At 39.5% G+C, this 21,232-nt stretch overlaps 1 protein-coding gene, 1 non-coding gene and 1 pseudogene across 2 annotated transcripts; all 3 read right to left on the bottom strand.

Moving 5' to 3' along the window:
- Window positions 1-9,999: 9,999 nt before the first annotated feature.
- LOC125575566 (disease resistance protein RML1B-like) lies at window positions 10,000-11,278 on the bottom strand. The gene is made up of 2 exons (XM_048767669.1): window positions 10,997-11,278; window positions 10,000-10,906 (listed from the first exon to the last, which is right to left on the bottom strand). The coding sequence occupies exons 1-2, from the start codon at window positions 11,276-11,278 to the stop codon at window positions 10,511-10,513; spliced, it is 678 nt and encodes a 225-aa protein (XP_048623626.1). The 3' UTR covers window positions 10,000-10,510.
- On the bottom strand, window positions 11,161-13,464 carry LOC106394313 (annotated as a pseudogene).
- Window positions 13,465-19,986: 6,522 nt separating this feature from the next.
- Window positions 19,987-20,090, bottom strand: LOC125593735. Its single transcript, XR_007329629.1, has one exon. It is a non-coding gene; the product is annotated as a small nucleolar RNA Z279/snoR105/snoR108 (small nucleolar RNA).
- Window positions 20,091-21,232: the final 1,142 nt, after the last annotated feature.

Below are 21,232 nucleotides of genomic sequence, written 5' to 3' on the forward strand. Positions count from 1 at the left end.
CAAAATGAAAGGGGAGTGGAGGTATTTATAGCCTCCAAAATACAAAATATCTTACATATTTTAATCATAAATCTAGAGAATTCTACCATAATATCTAAGATTTTTTTATTATAATTATCTAGATAATTCTATGAGAATGTCTAGATTTTTATTCTAAGGAGGTGGAGGATAATTCTAGATATTGGACTAAGTTTGGACTAAAATGATTAGTAAATTATTAGCCCAAAATGTGATCCAAATCAAGTTTAACTTTCAACACCCCCTCTTAAACTTGATTTGGTTACTCCTAGCAAACTCCTCATCTTGATAAAGTCTTCTCGCTTGAGTGGCTTGGTGAAGATATCAGCTACTTGATCATTTGTCTTCACATACTCTAACTGCACATCCATCTTGGTAACACATTCTCTAATGTAGTGATAACGAGTATCGATGTGCTTACTCCGATCATGGAAGACTGGATTCTTCGCCAATGCTATTGCCGACCTGTTATCCACAAAGATCTTTGTTGGCTCCTCTTGTGGTAGGTTCAACTCCTTTAGCAAGTTTCGTAACCAAATGGCATGGCAAACACATGAAGTAGCTGCCACATACTCCGCTTCACAAGTAGAAAGAGTGACAATTGGTTGCTTCTTTGACATCCATGTGAAAGCGGTTTCTCCAATGAAAAACACGAAGCCACTTGTGCTTTTCCGGTCATCTACGTCTCCACCCCAATCGCTATCGCTATATCCAACAAGCTTGTAATCGTCAGAAATAGAGTAATACAAGCCAAAGTTGATTGTACCTTTGATATAGCGTAGGATCCTCTTGGCTGCCTTGAAATGAGTTGTTGTTGGATGCTCCATGTATCGACTCACAACTCCAACTGCGTGTAGGATGTCGGGCCTTGTGCACGTTAGATATCGTAAGCTTCCAACCAAACTCTTAAAAGTGTTGGATCCACACTCTCTCCTTCTTCTTCCTTTGATAACTTGACTCCACATTCCATTGGCGTGCAAACTGGATTTGAGTCATCCATCTTGAACTTCTTAAGCACCTCTTTAGCATAGCCTTCTTGAGTAATGAAGATTCTATTCTCTTCTTGCTTTACTTCAATGCCAAGGTAGTATGACATCAATCCAATGTCGGTCATCTCGAACTCCTTTGTCATCTCCATCTTGAAATCTTCAAACATAATCGGATTGTTGCCCGTGAATATCAAGTCATCAACATATAAGCATGCAATCAATATATCATTGTTTTGAGTTTTGATATAAAGTGCATGCTCATATGGACACTTGATGAAGCCTTTCTCCTTGAAGTACTTATCAATCCGAGTGTTCCATGCTCTTGGTGCTTGCTTTAATCCATAAAGCGCCTTCTTCAGCCTTAAGACTTTGTCTTCTTCTCCTTCAACCATGTAGCCTTGTGGTTGCTCAATGTAGACTTCTTCCTCAAGGTCTCCATTTAAGAAGGCTGATTTGACATCCATTTGATGTATCCTCCAACTCTTTTGGGCTGCCAATGAAATGATTAGTCTAACCGTTTCTAAGCGAGCAACTGGAGCAAATACCTCATCATAGTCGATCCCGGCTCTTTGACTATAGCCTTTTGCCACCAATCTTGCCTTGTACCTTTCAACTTCTCCTTTAGAGTTCTTCTTTGCCTTGTACACCCACTTCACACCAATTGCCTTGTGTCCATTTGGAAGTGAAGCTAACTCCCATGTATCATTCTTTTGAATCGACTTGATTTCCTCATCCATTGCACTTCTCCATGACTTCTTTTCTTGGGCTTCTTCAAAGTTCATAGGCTCGCAATCCGCAAATAGACAAAATAGAGTAAGATTGTCTTGATTTTCGGTTACCTCGTAGATGTCTTGTAGACTTCTAAAACGTGGAGTCCTTTCACTTGAGCTTTCATCTCCTTGAGAACTTGTTGTTGGTGAAGTTGGTGGTGTAGCTGGCTCTTCTCTCGGTTGCTCCACATTCTCTTCTTCAAAGGATGGAAAGAAGTTGTAGTCTTCATTATTTGATCTCCAATCCCATTCTCCTTCTTCATCAAAGATGACATTCCGACTAATGATTGTCTTCTTTGTTTCAGGATTGTAGAGCTTGTAGCCTTTGGAGTTAGCGTCATACCCAATGAAGATGTACTTCTCACTTTTATCATCTAGTTTGCTCCGCTTCTCGTCTGGAACATGAGCGTGAGCAATGCTTCCAAAGACTCTTAGGTGTGAGACTCCAGGCTTCCTTCCGCTCCAAGCTTCTTGTGGTGTTTTTTCTAAAACACTCTTTGTTGGAGAACGGTTTGATATATAAACCGCACAAGCAACTGCTTCTGCCCACAACTCCTTTGGTAGCTTCTTACTCTTGAGCATGCTTCTTGCCATCTCAAGTATTGTCCTATTCTTTCTTTCCGCTACTCCATTTTGTTGAGGGGTTCTTGGCACCGTCAACTGTCTTCGAATGCCATTATCTTCACAATACTTCAGAAACTCCTTGGACATGAATTCTCCTCCTCGATCTGATCTCATGGACTTGATCTTAAGACCACTTTCCTTCTCAACATGGGCTTTGAACTTTTTGAAATTTTCAAACACTTCTGATTTTTGTTTCAAAAAGTAAACCCATGTTTTTCTTGAAAAGTCATCAATAAAGAGAAGGAAATAGTTACTCTTACCAAGTGAACTTGGTTTGATTGGGCCACATACATCTGTATGTATGAGTTCTAGTGGCTTTCTTGCTCTTGTCTCCGACTCCTTTGGAAAACTCACCTTGAATTGCTTTCCAAGTAAGCAACCTTCACACACTTGATTTGGATGATTGATGCAAGGTAATCCTTTCACCATTTCTTTCTTGGAAAGTAGCTCTAAGCCTCCGAAGTTGAGATGACCAAATCGAAGATGCCAAAGCCAAGATTCCTCCTTGTAGCACATCTTGAGACATCGTGCAATGTCATTTTGAATGTTTAGGACAAACATTCTATTGCTTGACATTGGCACCTTTGTGATGAGATTATTTGCATTATCTCTTAAAGAAAGGCTATTATCTTTTAGTCGAATGTCATAACCTTTCTCTAAGAGTTGTCCTAGGCTCAAGATGTTGGTCTTCATGCTTGGAATGTAGTAAACGTTGGAAATGAATTGATGATCTCCATTCTTCAAGCGGATGAGAATATTTCCTTTACCTTTTACTTCCATCCTCGATTCATCTCCTAAAGCCACATCAGTTTTCAACGATTCATCAAGCTCCACGAACATGCTTTTATTTTCACACATGTGGTTGCTTGCACCACTATCAAGGTACCACTTGTGAACCTCATTTGGTTCATCCTTCTTGTAAGCCATCAATAGCATATCTTCTTCTTTACTCCTTTCTTCAACATAGTTGGACTTCTCTTCAACTCTATTGTTGTTTGGAGTTTTGCATTCAGAAGCATAATGTCCAAACTTTCCACAACTATAGCATTTGATGCTTGATTTATCGTACCTTGATTTTGGGTTTCCTCTTCCACGACCTCTTGATGAATTATCTCCTCTTTGGTTGAAGTTGTCTTCATATGGTCTCCAACCTCGTCCATTTACACCACGACCTCGTCCTCGAAAATGACCACCACCACGTCTCGGATGATTTCGGCCACTTTCTTCCTTGTGATCAATTCTCATCTTGAGAACTTGCTCCACAATATCTTCTTTTTTCTTCTTCTTTTCTTCATAAGCTTGTAGTGATCCAAGAAGTTGCTCCATCGTCATAGTCTCCAAGTCTTTTGTCTCTTCAATAACGGTGACGATATGCTCGAATTTTGAATCCAATGATCTAAGAACTTTCTCCATGATTCTCACCTCATCTAACTTCTCACCATTTCTTTTTAGGTTATTAGTAACCGTCAAGACTCTTGAGAAGTAATCTGAGATGAGTTCTCCTTCCTTCATTTGTAATGCTTCAAATTCTCCTCTTAGAGTTTGAAGACGTACCTTCTTAACTTGTTCCGCTCCCTTGTAAGATGTCCGAAGCTTCTCCCATGCTTCTTTGGATGTCCTTGCTCCAGCAACCTTCTCAAATGTATCTTCATCTAATCCTTGATAGATTAGACAGAGAGCGTTCTTGTCTCTCTTCCTTGAATCTCTCAAACCATCCTTTTGTGTTTGAGATAAACCACCATCATTCTCCGGTTCAACGAAGCCTTTCTCGACTATCTCCCACACATCATGTGCTCCTAAGATAGCCATCATCCTAAGACTCCAATTGTCATAGTTGCTCTTAGTGAGCAATGGAACTTGGAAGGGAACACCATTGTTTGCCATCTTCAAAACGAACTTGTGGCTCTGATACCACTTTGTTGGAATGAAAAAACTTTATAAAGATGGAGAAAGTGTTTAAGTGTTTGAAGAGAAAGAAGTTTTGTGAAGAAGAAAGATTATATAACTTAGAAGAGGATTTTATTACTTGTTACAAGCTTTGTTTATTTCTTGGTGATGCAAAATGAAAGGGGAGTAGAGGTATTTATAGCCTCCAAAATACAAAATATCTTACATATTTTAATCATAAATCTAGAGAATTCTACCATAATATCTAAGATTTTTTTATTATAATTATCTAGATAATTCTATGAGAATATCTAGATTTTTATTCTAAGGAGGTGGAGGATGATTCTAGATATTGGACTAAGTTTGGACTAAAATGATTAGTAAATTATTAGCCCAAAATGTGATCCAAATCAAGTTTAACTTTCAACAATTCAATAGTCTCTAAGGCAGGGGTTTCTTCCGTCCATATCTGCGCGCCACATTCAGTAATCTCGAAGTCCGGTCCGCTCTCGATTTTGAACAGTATCTCACTGAGGACGCCAAGTGAATGGTCTTCTTGATCCAAAACATAGAGAAATACGAACAGATGCTCCGTTGAAAAGTGAGCTAACACTGAAGATATTGAGATTTTGTTGTAAACTGGGAAGTCGTAACATGGGCAGGAGCAGACGAGTTTGTTCATGCGAAAACACATTATTTCTGGAAGGTTAGATCCTACCTTGTTCTTCGGAGAAATCACGACGCAAATCTTGAAAATTGCTGAAGCGTAAAGAGGCTTGTCACTACTCTCAGGAAGAATGGTCAAAGAATTTCCTTTGGCTCTGTGATTGAACTCTGCAGGTACTTCGTTTCCAGGTAAGCATGCCCACCCAGGTAACCTTGCCCACCCATTAGTAGGCCGAGTCCCCACATATTTTCGGCCGTCCAGAAATGATCTTTGGATTATTGATTTTCTTGCTTCTTGGCTTAGATTGAAGCACTTAGTGAAATTTATAAGAAACCTCAATATCACACACAAGATGAAGAAAATAAAGTTTTAATCTTTATTCATTTCACCATCGGAGGCTGTTCTCTTACAAAGGTTGCATATTTATACAAAGAAGAGAAAGCAAGTGAAAGCCCTAAGCTAAGACAGATGGCTTTATCCGGTATCAGCGTCTCCATCAATGGCTGAGAATGCATTGGACAGCTTTACACAAAACGCTCTATCCGTACTGGTCTTGAGCTGTGTTTTGTCGTCAAGCTTCTTTTGGGAAAGACTAACTCTTTGTGACCGTTGATCACTTGAGTCTGAGCTGTCACACTTCGATTGGAGAACAGCACAAGGTATATCTTCTTCATACATCTTAGCTTTTCCCTTTTCTTCTCGAGTAAGTCTTGTTTTGGCGGGAGTTTGAGATGATGTTTGAACTTGAGCTTTTTGTAGAGCTAAGTTCACTAATATCCCCCCTCAAACTTGGTGTAGGTGGAACATCAATACCCAGTTTGAAACGAAGAGATTGGAAAGCAGCAGTAGGAAGAAACTTGGTAAATATGTCAGCAATTTGCTAATGAGCCGGAATTTGCTTGACCACCAAGGCTTTCAGTGCAACTCTCTCCCTAACGAAATGATAATCAAGCGCAAAATGCTTTGATCTCTTCTGATAGGGTGGATTAGCTGTGAGATGAACAGACGAAAGATTGTCTCCATGGAGCTCTGGTGTATCAGGGAGTGGAACACCAAGTTCTCGAAGAAGAATGCATAGCCATGTTATCTCACAAGCTGTTTCAGAGAGAGAACGATACTCAGCTTCAGTAGAGCTTCTTGAGATAGTAGGTTGTTTTTGAGAGGACCAGGAGATTAGATTGCTGCCAAGAAATGTGCAGTATCCTCCAGTTGATCGTTTAGTAGTTGAGCAACCTCCCCAGTCACTGTCGCTATAAGTGCGAAGCATGAAGTATGTATCTTTGATGATGCTTATGCCCATTGAAGTAGTACCTTTAACATACCGGAAGATCCGTTTCAGCAAGTTGATGTCTTAAACCATAGGAGAATGCATCTTCTGGCAAACATAGTTTACAGCGAACTGAATGTCAGGTCTAGTGAGAGTCAGATACTGCAACTTGCCTGCGAGAGTGCGAAAGAGCTTCGGATTGGAGAACTTCATATCATTCTCAATGATGAGATTCAGTTGCAGAGGCAAAGGTGTGGCTACTGGCTTGCAATCGGCCATAGATGCAACGGCTAGAATGTCTTCAGCATAGTTCTGTTGGCTCAAGAACAATCCATCTTTGTGGTGTTTGACTTGAATGCCAAGAAAGTAGTGCATAGGGCCGAGATCAGTCATACGGAACTGAGAGTCAAGATCAGCTAGAAGTCTCTCAAGAACCGAAGAGCTATTGCCAGTGATAAGCATATCATCGACATAAAGAAGGAGCATAATCACATCCTTGCCTTTTGAGTAGATGAAGAGAGAAGGATCCTTGATACTACAGATAAATCCAAACTGAAGAAGGTACGAGCTGAATTTGTCGAACCATGCTCGAGGCGATTGCTTGAGACCGTATAAGGATTTGTGGAGCAGACAAACGTGATCAGGCTTGCTCTTGTCAACAAAACCAGCTGGCTGACACATGTAGACAGTCTCAGCAAGATCACCGTGGAGAAAGGCATTTTTGACATCCATTTGTTTGATGTTCCATCTCATGACTGTAGCAATGTCAAGCACTGACCGTACTGTTGCTGAGCGCACCACAGGACTATAATTCTCGAGATAGTCGACGCCTCCAGCTTGTATGTTGCCTCTGGCAACAACTCTAGCTCTATGCTTCTTGAATGTACCGTCAGCATTGAGCTTGTTTCTATAAACCCAAAGGCAACCTAGGACATTCATACTCGGATTATGAGGTACTAGAGATGAAGTTTTAGTTGCTTGACAGTTATCAAATTCTTCTGTCATTGCATTGTTCCACCCCGGATGATGAAGAGCTTCTGAGACAGTCTTGGGAGTTGGAAACACAGCTTTCTGAGTAAGAAGCGCATAACGAGGATTGGGCTTCACTATACCAGCTTTAGATCGTGTAATCATGGGTTGAAGAGGAGGATCTGACTGAGCCTGAGATAGTTTTGGCCAATTTTGTGAAGAAGCAACGTTTGTTGCTTATAGAAACAGGATCAGAGCCTGACGGACACCCAGTACGATGCTCTATACAAGACGTAGTACTAACAGACTGCTTTGGATTTGAAGTAGGAACTTGTTGCGGAGACCTCAAAGGTAGAGGAGGAAAGTCTTCAGGGGAGAAGATACTGGAGCTGGTAGATCCAATAGAAGAAGCTACAGGAGATGAAACATTGATGATACTGATTGGTTCCAAATTAGACCTGATAGGCTTCTGAACTTCAGGTGGCTTTGTCTGTCGTTGAACAAAGCTGTCTTGCCAAGCTTTCAAGAGTGTAGACTTGGTAGCTGAATGAAGATGAGAGTAGCTGTTGGCAAAAGGGAACGAAGTCTCATCAAAGATAACGTGACGAGTAATATAAACTCTGCCTGTAGTGGGAAGCAAGCAACGGTAACCCTTAAACTTCTCATTATAGCCCAAGAAAAGGCATTTGAGAGATCTTGGATCCAGCTTATAAGAAGTGTAGTCACGAAGCATAGGAAAGCAAGCACAACCAAAAACTCTAAGTGATCTGTAATTTGGTCGCCTGTTATGAAGAAGCTCAAAGGGACTTTTGGAGTCAGCTAGAGCAGTGTGAGGCAACAAGTTACTAAGAAAATTGGCTGTGAAGAAGGCTTCTACCCAATATTTTTGTGGAATCTTCCCATGAAACATAAGAGCAAGACCGATCTCTGTTATCTGACGGTACTTACGTTCGGCCAATCCGTTTTGTTGGGGAGTGTGAGGAAAAGAGAGGTGTTGCTGAATTCCATGAAGTTCTAGGTGATTCAGAAACTTATGACTGATGAATTCACCTCCACCATCACACTGAAAGGTACATATTTTCTCTTGACAAATATTTTGAGCTAGAGCTTGAAACTTTAAGAAGATTTCATAAAAGTCTGATTTGTTTCTTAAAGGATAGAACCAAGAGTATCTAGTGTAGTGATCAATGAATACTACATAGAAACGAAAACCTTGGATAGAAGAAACGGGAGAAGGGCCCCATAAATCACAGTGAATCCTTTCCAAAGGTCTAGTAGCTACAAAACTAAAATAAAAAAAAGGTAATCTAGAGCTCTTTCCAAGATGGCAAGCTTCACAGATAGTCTTGGAGCTTTTACTGATGAAGATTGCCTTATTTGCAGAGAGCTGTTGCAGAACAAGCGGATTAGGATGGCCAAGTCTCTGGTGCCACACTTCATCACTCGCACTGATCTGTCTGTTGGAGTAGAAGACCTGAGGAGGTGAAGATCGCAAAGAGTAGAGACCACTAGTGTGAGGCCCTTGAAGAAGAAGCCGCTTTGTTGCCTTATCATAGATACGCACATTATCACAATCAAAATCAACAGAGCAGGGATAGTCTGATGTAATCTTAGAGACTGAAAGAAGAGACTTAGCGATCTTTGGACATACTAAGACATCAGAGACAGGAATCGTACCTGACGTGGATTCCAAGCTAGTGGAGCCAGTGTGCGTGATAGGGAGGTACTCTCCATTACCTACCATAACAGAGTCAGACCCAGTGTAGACCTGAGACTGATGGAGGTGATGAGGAGAGTTAGTAACATGAGACGATGCTCCAGAATCTGGAAACCACTCATGGCCATTGTTGGTAAGGTCAGTTATGCGGAGAGAAGTGAGTGCAGCAGGGAGATCATCTAACTGATAACTGTTGTCGAAGCGATGCTAACAGCGTAGAGCGTTGTGGCCTGGTTTACCGCAGATCTGACAAGTTGGTCTGTTGTCTGAGTCTGAAGCAACTGATGAACCCGAAGGAGAGCTAACATGTTGATGAAAACCTCTACCATGAGTTGAGTAAGAGCCTCGGCCTTGGCCTCTTCCTCTGGAGCAAAATTTCTGACCACGGCCACGCTGAGTGTAGAACGCTAGATGCAGAGACATCAGACTGACTGTTGTAGCTCTGTAGTCTGTCATCAAAGCTTGTTAACCGAGAAATGACGTCTTCAAAGGTTGGGGTGGGGATCGTGTCCATTGAGCTCTCTATGATAGTTTTGATAGGTTCATAGTCTCGACCAAGACCATGAAGAGCAGCAAAGACTTTCATGCGTTCGGGAACTGGACTACCAATAGACGAGAGTTGAGAGCAAACGAACTTAATCTCTTGAAGATACTCGGCCATAGGCTTGGTGAGCTTGAGAATTGTCTGGAGCTTCCTTTGGAGTTCGAACAACCGAGAAGATGTGGAGCGGTTGTAGTAGCAAGCTAGAGAGATCCAGACCTCATGAGACGTTTGACAATCGACGACAAGATTGAGGATATCTTCAGAGAAGGAGCCTAAAAGCCAAGACTTTACCACTTGATCCGTTTGAAACCATTTGGTAGAGTCAGGGTTTGGCGTTTGAGTAGCAGAGCCGTCGATGCCAGTGACGGTGAGAGTAGCAGCGGGTTGAGAAGATTGACCAGTGACATAACCGAGAAGACCTTGACCATTGAGAAAGGCTTCAAACTGTGATTTCCACAGGATGTAGTTCTTCTCTGTCAAAGTGACAGTGACACTGTTTGTGATGCGAAGAGAAGGAGGATGATAGACCTCTAGATGTTGAGCTTCCATGGCTCTGATACCATATAAGAAACCTCAATATCACACACAAGATGAAGAAGATAAAGTTTCAATCTTTATTCATTTCAGCATCAGAGGCTGTTCTCTTACAAAGGTTGCATATTTATACAAAGAAGAAAAAGCAAGTGAAAGCCCTAAGCTAAGACAGATGGCTTCATCCGGTATCAGCTTCTCCATCAAGGGCTGAGAATGCATCGGACAGCTTTACACAAAACGCTCTATCCGTACTGGTCTTGAGCTGTGTTTTGTCGTCAAGCTTCTTTTGGGAAAGACTAACTCTTTGTGACCGTTGATCACTTGAGTCTGAGCTGTCACACTTCAATTGGAGAACAGCACAAGGTATGTCTTCTTCATACGTCTTAGCTTTTCCCTTTTCTTCTTCGAGTAAGTCTTGTTATGGCGGGAGTTTGAGTTGATGTTTGAACTTGAGCTTTTGTAGAGCTAAGTTCACTAATAAAATTGAGTGCCACTTTTGTAGAGTGAAAACAGTTGGGTACTCTTTAGAGTGACTGGCAATTGTTCGCAATTAGGGTTATGAGTTCAGTAGAAACAGTGTCTGGCAATGATTGGAGTTTCTCGCAGCTGGTAAGAAAAATATGTCTTAGGTTGAAAGGCATGAAACTTTGGGTAAAGGTTCTTAATCGTAAGCACCCCACCATATTGACTGTTTCAATAGACATCAAGTTCAACCCCTCTGGAATTACTTCTAGGTTTATGCAGAACATCATCATCAGTTCCTGTAGTTTATGAAGATTTGAAATAGAGGATGGAATCTCTACCAAACTCATGCAGCCGCTCAGATCCAATAACTCGAGGTTCGTGGCATTTGAAAGATCTGGAACCTCTTTCAAATCCCATGACCCTGACAAATTCATCTTCTTGAGATTTGCAAGCGGCTGAAAGATGAAGAATTTATACAGCAGATAAGTGAAGGAACTTGACAAGACAAGAGTGTAATTTTGGATTTTTCAACACATAAGACTAACCTGGGTTCCTTCCCAAAGCTTTTCGAGCTGGCTATGCTGCATATCGAGTTCCACAAGATATTCAGGGTGAAACGTAGAAGGGAGACACTTGCTTGGGTATGGCTTCCAATGTAGAAACCTCAGTCCATGTGGAAACTCCATCTCCTCTGGTATGTGCACTTCAACATCTCTATCAATTCTGCTTTTGTAAACTCTGAGGAATCGGAGATTACACATTCTTCTAAAGGTTTTCTTGCTTATAGACACTTTGCTGATTTCAGTTATATCAAAAGATATACCCATCACAGTACCAGTACCCTAGAAATTTTCCCAAGTATTTGTTAGCACAATATGTCAGATAGCTTAACAAGGAAATATAGTATCTGCAAAATAGTACTCTCTCCTTTTCATTTTAATTGTCGTTCTACGTTTATGCACACAGATTAAGAAAACATATGATTTTATATATTTCCAAAATAAAAATGCAATTACTTATACACGTAACCATATTTCAACTAATAGAAAAATAAAATAGAGAATCTTATTAATAAATTTTGCATTGAAACTCTAAAACGACACTTATTTTGAGACAAATTTTTTTCCCTACAACAACAACTAAATCGAAACGAAATGAGTATAAGTTTCTGTTTAAGAAGTAAATTAATGAAGATCTTACTGTGCTAGATTGAAGGACATCACAAATCTCATAAGGGTCAATTAAGATGTGTCGTTTCCAAGGCTCTTGTCTTTTAATTTCTTGTGTACCCACTTGTTGTAGTAACTTGTGCATCTGTATATCCCCATTGGTAGATATACATATGAGAGATTTATCAACTAGGGTTTTCAACCCGTCTCTTTCATCTAAGTCAGCAAGCATGGCACTCAAATGGTCACACTTTGTATAGTTGAAGAAGACTGTAATGTATAGAAAGAGAGCTTGATCTTTCTCATGTAAACCATCATACCCGATCTTAAGTATTCTCTCGATATCTCGATCAAGACTAGTTTCTAGTCTATGCAGTACAACTTCCCACTCGTCCTCCTTCTTCTTACGCAAAGATGAACCCACAACGCAGAGACCCAAGGGAAGATTACTGCAAAGCTCTGCTGCTCGTTCCGCAAGCCTCCCAAAACCATTAGGTGGAGAAATTTGTTTGAAAGCAGATAGACAAAAGATCCCAAGAGCTTCTTCACTAGATGGAAAAGCCACATTGTATACATTGTTGATACCATGTTGCTGCAAAAGCTCTCGATCTTCCGTTGTCACAATAATCCTACTTCCATGACCGAACCAAGAAATATCTCTAGCCAAGTGCATCTAACTGCTCAAGATGATCCACGTCATCAAGAATGATGAGAACCTTTTGGTTGCCTAGCCTTTCGTATATTACATTTAAGTGACTTATCTTCATTCTTTTTTGGTTCAAAATTTTCTTAAGTAGTTGTTCTTGTAAACGCAGCTTCAAGCCATGCTCATCACAATCAGTTCTCCTATAACTCCCCTTAACATTTCCCATAAAATATCTAAGCGGAAAAGAAAAAGAGAGTTGATTGAATAAAGCTCTCGCAATGGTAGTCTTACCAATGCCTGCCGGACCAGAGATTCCAACAATCATCGCTTCATTGTTTTCTAAATGTAACAAAGACTTCATTTTTTCCAAATGATCTTCAAGTCCCACCATGCCATCAAAATCCCTTGACAATGACGCATTTAGTTTGTTCGAAACATCGGTGGCAATTTTCTCAATCATATCCGCTTCGTTTACCCTAAAAATGAGATGAAAAAAATCATTATATCCATCATGTCTATATGGCTAAGTGTAAACTTTAAGCCGAGTTTTGTAGCATAACAGCTAACCAGTTCAAGGAGTGTTCTCCTTCTATGTTGGCGACATGCGTCAGGGCTTTAGTCAAACTCTGTATCTCCGTCTCCGTTTTCCTTTGGCAAGTTTTCTTGAAAACCTTCCCAAATCCTCCGATTTGCTTCCTCACATCAGATGGGTTCACTTTGTAGAAAACTGTCATCACTATCTGTCCGGTTTCCTTGCAATCCAAAATCTCCTCCAGCTCGTTCAAGCACCAACTCGAAGAAGCATAGTTCTGGGAGAGCACCACAATCGAGATTCTTGATTCTTGTATTGCCCGAGTGAGCTCGGGTTTAATGGTCTGACTTCTCTCGATCTCTTGATCATTGAACGTTATGATTCCATTGCGTTCAAACTGTTTGCGTAAGTGACTGAGATATGAACTGCGGACGTCAGGCCCGTGGAAGCTTAAGAATACGTTATATCTCCAGCTACGCGAAGATGAAAGAGCCATGAGAGACTAGAGAGATGAGAGTAAAGAAAGGTTGAAGAAAATGAGTACACAATACAAAACGAGGGTAGAAATTTCAAAAGTGTTATAAATCATATTGTGGATGTCCATAACCGGCCCGGTTCATAACCGGCCCAATGCTAGAGAGAGAAAGAGTCGACCGTGAGGAGAGAGAGAGAATCGGCATCTTTCCTTTTCTTTATTAGATTATGATTTGTACTCTTTCCATATTTGTATTCCCTTTCTTTAGTCTTTCCATTATTCTATGACGGTGTAATTCCCTATATATATAAAGGGTTCCTTATGTTTATAAATAATACAGAAACATAAATTTCATTCTCTAGTTTCACAACACGTTATCAGCACGATAGAATCTAAATCCCTAAGCTAAAACAAACCGCCTAAAATCCTAACCCTAATCGGCGAACATCCTTACCGGCGAACCATCCTAATCCCGATCGCGAAACCTTACATCTCGATCCTTGTTTGCAATTCATTCCCGATCAGCTTCAGCTCAAGGCGTTCCTGATCCTAGCTCAGACGATCTCGGCTTGTTCAACCTCAGCTCGCAAACAAGACGATTTCAGACAGCTCGCGGACAGCTCGCGTTCCCGATCTCAGCAATCAGACAGCTCACGACAACATCAGCTCGCGTTCCGATCAGTTTCAGCTCGCGGTTCATCTCTTTGGTGGTCCATTCAACCCTACTTGAGGTTAAGGTAATTCGAAACTTTAAAGAGAACCCATAATCGAATTTGATTGTTAGATAAGAATCGAAACCATAAAAACTACAAACCCTAATAGTATGATCTAATGTTGAAATCAAAACAATAGGGTAATAGATCAAAACCCCAATGAGTAAATCGAAGCTCATAATAATAAGTTTGATACCACAATCCCTAATCGAGATTGATTGTTTGATCAATTAAAATCGAAACCTTAATGGTTTTGAATCTCAAAACCCCAATGATCTAAGATCAAAATCGAAACCCTAATATCCATGATCCTAGCCGCATACATGCTTATTGCATGAATGCATGAAATCGATTTTATTTAAAACCCTAATACTAAAACACATTCGATTTTATAAACCCTAATTCGAAATCAAATTGATTGATTGAATGAATTAAAATCGAAACCCTAATCTAATGCTTTGAATCGAAATTGATTGTTTGAATGACTGTATGTTTGGATATAGTATGCTAGCCTTGATTAATTAAAACCGTATTGAATTTGATCACATAGAAATCGACTGCTAGGATTGATAATCTCATTCTTGAATTTGGTTGTTTGAATTGATAAAACCGATTGAATGATTTTCAAATTGAACTCGTATTGATTGTTTGATCGAAATCCTAATGTCTTGAAATTAAAATCGAATACTATCTTGTTTGATTGATTAAAACTGAATGCTTGAATTGAAATAGAAATCGCTTGCTAGGTTAAATGATTTATGCATTCTCGTCATGATAATGATCTGCTAGTATTGATAGTTTTCATACATTCTCGAATGAACCCTAATTGTTGCATTGCTCGACTGTTGAATTGCAATTACACATTGAACTCTTAGAAAACCGTTTGCTAAGATTGAAAACGAATAACTATTGTATTGATTGCATTAAAACTGTTTGCTAAGATTGTAGCCGTGCGGCTTGTTTGCATCATGCATGCATAATAGTACAAACTGATTGCATATAGAATCTGAATGCTAAGATTGAACATGTATGCATCATATAAGAATGACCTATTTGCATCATACCTAGAATCCGGATTGCTTGAGCATACTGATTGCATTCGCTTGAACACTTTTAAATCTAAATTATGAAACATATGATTTCAGATGTCGAAAATCAACAACTTGGATTTTGCTGCCCTAAATCTCTCTGGAGATAATTACTTGCAATAGGCACTTGATGCTAAGATCATCCTAAAATCCAAGGGACTCGGTGAATGTATCGCCGAGGGCAATAATGCAAGTGAGAAAGATAGATACAGTGTGATATTAATTATACGCTATCATCTTATTGAGAGTCTCAAATATCAGTATTTGACTACTGAGAATCCTCTAGGCCATTGGACAGAGTTGAAAACGAGATATGATCACCAGAGAACGGTGTTATTACCAAAGGCTATGTATGATTGGAGGAATCTCAGAATCCAGGACTTCAAGTCCGTGGACGAGTATAAATCGGCCCTGTTTAAAATAGTTTCAAAATTGAAACTGTGTGGTGAGGATATAACGGATAAGGATATGCTTGAGAAAACTTTTTCCACCTTCTACACAAGCAATGTGTTGTTAAAACAACAGTACCATGCGAAGGGCTTCACAACTTATGCTAATCTGATCTCTTGCCTCTTGCTCGCTGAGCAGAACAATGAACTGTTGATGAGAAACAGTGAATTGAGACCTCTTGGAACAAACCCATTACCTGAGGCACGTGCGACCGTAGAGGCTAAGAAAGAGTCAAACCATGTCCAGAGTGATAGCCAACACAACCGTGGTCGTGGAAAATGGCATGGACGTGGTGGTCGAGACCGAACCTCGTTTGGTCGAGGCCAAGGCAACTCATATGGCTGTGGCTCCTATGGAGGCTGTGGACATGGCCGAGGCCGTCATACATCTTTCAAGCCACAAAACTCGACCAAATCCGTGTGCCATAGATGTGGTATGGATAATCATTGGGCTAAGACATGTAGGACTCCCAAACATCTTGTTGACCTCTACCAAGAGAGTTTGAAAGGAAAGAATCCTAAAACTCATATGACTTATCAAGATGGTGAAGATGATTTCAATCATGAACGAGACGATCTTATGGATTATGAAACTTCAGATTGTTTAAAAGAATGAAGTTGAATTCGACATCTATGTTTTGTGTTCTTTGCTTTGTGTTTTCCATGTTTTGATTGCTTTGAACTTATTTTATTAATGAATGAAAGTATTTATATGAAGTCTCTAAAGTATCATTCCGGGTATAGCCAGTCTCATAGAGGGCTACGGCCAGGCTAACATCCTGTTGCCTAAGGGTACGCATCTAGAGATATCTAATGCATTGTATTCACCCAGCTCTAAGAGAAGCCTATTGAGCTTTAAAGACATTCGAATGAATGGTTTTCATATTGAGACTAAGGGCGAAGGAAATAAAGAGTTCCTTCAGATCATAGATATCGGCCAACGCTATAAGAAAGTCCTAGACTCTATACATGCGCTCTCTACTGGCCTTTTACTATGCTAATGTCGGAATGATAGAGACCAATGCTGGTGAGTTCACGTCCCAGGCGTTTAATGATTACTGTATGTCCATGGGGGTAAGTGTGGAACACTCCGTGGCACATGTACATACACAGAACGGCTTGGCCGAATCATTCATAAAATGAATTCAGGTAATAGCTAGACCATTGCTTATGAGGTCTAAGCTTCCGGCCACAGCTTGGGGACACGCAGTCTTGCACGCGGCCGAACTGATTCGTATCAGACCGTCTAGTGAACATAAATATTCTCCATCACAATTGCTTACGGGTCATGAGCCAGACATATCACATCTTAAGACATTTGGTTGTACCGTCTATGTACCAATTGCTCCACCACAGAGAACAAAGATGAGACCTCAAAGGAGGATTGAGATATATGTTGGATATGATTCCCCCACGATTATAAAATACCTTGAGCCAACTACGGGTGATTTATTTAAGGCCAGGTATGCGGATTGTCACTTTGATGAATCCGAACATCCAACATTAGGGGGAGATAGCAATAAGCTGGTAAAAAAAAAAGATTACGTGGAATTAAACATCTTTATCTTGTCAAGATCCTCGGACTCATGAATGTGATTTAGAAGTCCAAAAGATTATACATTTACAAAAGCTAGCTAATCAATTGCCAGATTCCTTTGCTGACCCGAATAGAGTGACTAAGTCATATATACCAGCTGCTAATGCACCAATCAGAATTGATGTTCAAGAAGGACACAATCAAGTTGCTACAGAGTCTAGACAACGTTTGAAACGTGGTAGACCAATAGGTTCCAAAGATAAGAACCCTCGGAAAACGAAGAAATGTGCAGATAATGAAACTGAGGTTGTTGAAACCCTAGACACGACCGCGGCCGTTCCTAAATCCCGGGACTTAACCGCGGCCGATCCCAAAACCCTAATAGCGATCGCGGTCGATCATGAATGCTTAGATGCGGCTGGCCCTGATGTATCTAATACTGATTCTTGGGACGCCAAGATTCAAGGTACGGAAGGTCCTGATAATAATGAGATCTCAATAAACTATGTCTTGTCTGGGATACAATGGAACAGAAAGAATGTCGACATTGATGATATATTTGCATACAAGGTAGCACTTGAACTTATGGATTTGAATGAGGATCATGAACCCACGTCTATTTATGAGTGCACTCAACGATCAGATTGGATCAAATGGAAAGAAGCTATAAACGTGGAGTTAAACTCTTTAAATAAGAGAGATGTCTTTGGACCAATAGTCCGGACACCATATGATGTTAAAACAGTCGGCTATAAGTGGGTCTTTGTGAGGAAAAAAAATGAACACGGTAAGGTCGTGAGATATAAAGCACGGCTTGTTGCACAAGGATTCTCACAGAGACCAGGAATCGATTATGAGGAGACATACTCCCCTGTGGTGGATGCTACTACTTTTAGATTCCTGATAAGTCTGGCTATAAGAGAGAAAAATTAGACTTGCGGTTAATGGATGTAGTAAGTGCATACTTATATGGTCCACTGGATAATGAGATTTATATGAAATTCCCAGAGGGTATTGAATTGAAAAACAAAGAGAGTTCTCGAGAACAACAATGTATAAGGTTGAATAAATCTCTTTATGGACTGAAACAATCAGGTCGAATGTGGTACAATAGACTAGTGAGTACCTAGTAAAAGAGAGCTATAAGAACGACCCGATCAGTCCATGCATTTTCATAAAGAAATTTGAAAATAAAGGATTTGTGATCATAGCGGTGTATGTTGATGATCTGAATATCCTAGGAACCTCTGGAGAGATTTTCCAAACAGTTGAATATCTTAAGAAAGAATTCGAAATGAAAGATCTAGGAAAAACGAAATTCTGTTTGGGATTACAACTTGAGTACATTAAAGATGGAATCCTTGTGCATCAAATGGCATATACAAAAAAGTACTCAAGAGATTCAACATGGCCGACTCACACCCTTTATCCAGCCCCATGGCCGTGAGGTCCCTCGGCCTGGACACTGATCTGTTCCGTCCTCAGATGGACGATAAAGATGTTTTTGGTCCTGAAGTGCCATATCTCAGTGCCATAGGAGCTTTGATGTATCAGGCTAGTCACACGACCAGATGTATGTTTTGCCGTGAATCTATTGTCTAGATTAAGCTCCTGTCCAACCCAAAGGCACTGGAACGGGATTAAACATGTTCTTCGTTACCTGCAAGGAACGAAAGATTTGGGTTTATTTTATACTAACCAAAACAAAGAAGGTTTAGTTGATTTTGCTGATGCAGGTTATCTTTCGGATCCACACAATGCTCGATCACAGACAGACTATGTTTTCACACATGGTGGAACGGCCATATCATGGCGTTCCATGAAGCAGGCGATCGCGGCCACATCTTCAAACCATCCGGAGATCTTGACTGTTCATGAGGCCAGCCGCGAGTTGTTCAGAACAGGGGGAGTAATACGTGTTATACTCTTTTTCCTTCACCATGGTTTTGTTCCACTGGGTTTTCCTGGTAAGGTTTTAATGAGGCAACATCTAAAGTGTATTACAATCCATGTATGGTTATGGCATCCAAGGGGGAGTGTTATAAATCATATTGTGGATGTCCATAACCGGCCCAATGCTAGATAGAGGGAGAGTCGACCTTGAGGAGAGAGAGAGAGAATCGGCATCTTGCATTTTCTTTATTAGATTATGATTTGTACTCTTTCCATATTTGTATTTCTTTTCTTTAGTTTTTTCATTATTCTATGACGGTATAATTTCCTATATATAAAGGGTTACTTATGTTTGTGAATAATAGAGAAACATAGAATTCTAGTTTCATAACAAAAAGAGATTAGTTCCCAGATTATTGGTTTTTAAAGACTTTCGGTCCCTATGATAATGTGTGCAATGACGCAGAACTCATGATGAAAGGAGAAATTTCAAAAGAGATTATATTCTCTTTTTCTTTTTTAACATCACGAAACTGTGTTATCAAATTTCAAGAAACTACGACAACCATCATGTTTCTTAGTCAACCTTGACGTTTAAACAAAATAAATAGAAAAATGGATCATTTTCTTATATGGTCCTCTAGAGAGCCAAAAAAAATATAATATAGATCCTTGTATTTTGTTTTTTAATTTAACATTTTTTCTATTTAAATAGAAATCATAAAATTATTATAAATATTGTGAAAATTATTGACTAATAATCACTTACAAACACTATTTTCAAGGGGGAAAAGGCATCAGCATTAAAAATGTTAAACTCAAAGAAAACAGGTTTAAAATACAAAAATTTAAAAGAAAAGAAAAGTTATTAATTCAGAACCAAGTATTTTTGGCCTAATGGTAAGAGTTCACAGCTGTGAGTACTGTCATAGGTTTTATTTTCCTTGGCCACTCGGAGCACTTTAAGTGGTAAGAAAACGTAGATTATGTGGATTCATGGTGATTAGTTTTTGGGCGTAGAAAATCTTCGTGAGGGATCAGATGGTTTGACTATTGAGAGCGCTCAATTGTCGTAACAGGCCGAGCGAAACACTCTTCTCGCATTATTAGCGAGTTATTAACCACTCATCACTTCCCTTTTAACTTGCCTGAAGGATCATGCTTTAAAACTAATTCAACGCTAATCCTTTTATACCCAACTAATCATTCCCTCATTTCCCCCAACTAGTTGATGTGGGACAACTCTCAATTTCTTTCTTTCTTTATCAAACTAATTTCCTGATGTGGGACAACTTTCAATTTTTTTTTTGAACGAATGTGAAATTATATTCAAACAAGACTTTTGTTACATCTATTGCTTCGTTTTTGAGAAATTTTCTATAGCTTAAAGAATGTAAAAGGAATCTAAGAAAGGATGAAATAAATGCTCTAAGTGTTCATCCTCGAAGCAAACCACCTTGACTATAAAACTGTCTTTTGAACCACTGTGTAGTTTTTCTGATTACAAAAAACTGTCTTTTGGGTACATGTTTTGACTATATACTTTCTCTTACACTTGTGTCATGGAATTTGCAGCTAGGAGAGCTGACACTTCCTTTCCCTGCTGAATAGCTGCTAAGGGCATTGGTATTGGTGGGACTCAACCCACGGGCCCTTAGCATTTTTTATTAAGTTTATATGTTAAGGTACCTAAGCTAAGAACATTGAAAAATTTGGTAGATTATTAGTGGGACTTTTCTGATCCCTTAGGTTATTATTTAATTAATTTATTATTTTAATAATGAATAACATATAAAAAGAAGTTTTAAATAAAATATATAAAAGAGAAGTTTAACATTAAAATTGAAATCTTAAGAAAATTACAAAGTTGAAAAAAAAAATATCAAACATCATAATAAAAAAAAACACACACACACAAACATTTATTCCAATACAAATAGGAACTTATAAATTATATGTTATGTGTAAGATGTCCAAATTTAGCCCAAATATTTTCAATCAAATCATATTTTAAATGTTCATGGACTTGTCTATTACGAACGCTTATTCGACGATTAATTGTACTCACGATAGGTGAAGGCATATTGACGGAAAATGTAGCAACCTCCTCTCTTTCTTCAAATTCATGAACGTTGTCCTCAGTTCCTGATGATCGTTCATCTTCGACAATCATATTATAGAGTATGATACATGCTCTCATAATATTTCATATTTTTTCTTTATCCCAAATATTAGATGAATTTCTAACAACGGCAAACCTAGCTTGTAGGACTCCGAAG

Source organism: Brassica napus, chromosome C9 (assembly GCF_020379485.1).
Source record: "Brassica napus cultivar Da-Ae chromosome C9, Da-Ae, whole genome shotgun sequence".
Taxonomy (NCBI): domain Eukaryota; kingdom Viridiplantae; phylum Streptophyta; class Magnoliopsida; order Brassicales; family Brassicaceae; genus Brassica; species Brassica napus.

Excerpts from the sequence above, each read along its gene's own strand:
- LOC125575566 (XM_048767669.1), bottom strand. The coding sequence starts at position 11,278 with ATGGGTATATCTTTTGATATAACTGAAATCAGCAAAGTGTCTATAAGC. Across the intron at positions 10,907-10,996 it reads AGCTTTGGGAAGGAACCCAG|CCGCTTGCAAATCTCAAGAA; the intron begins GTTAGTCTTATG and ends TTCATCTTTCAG.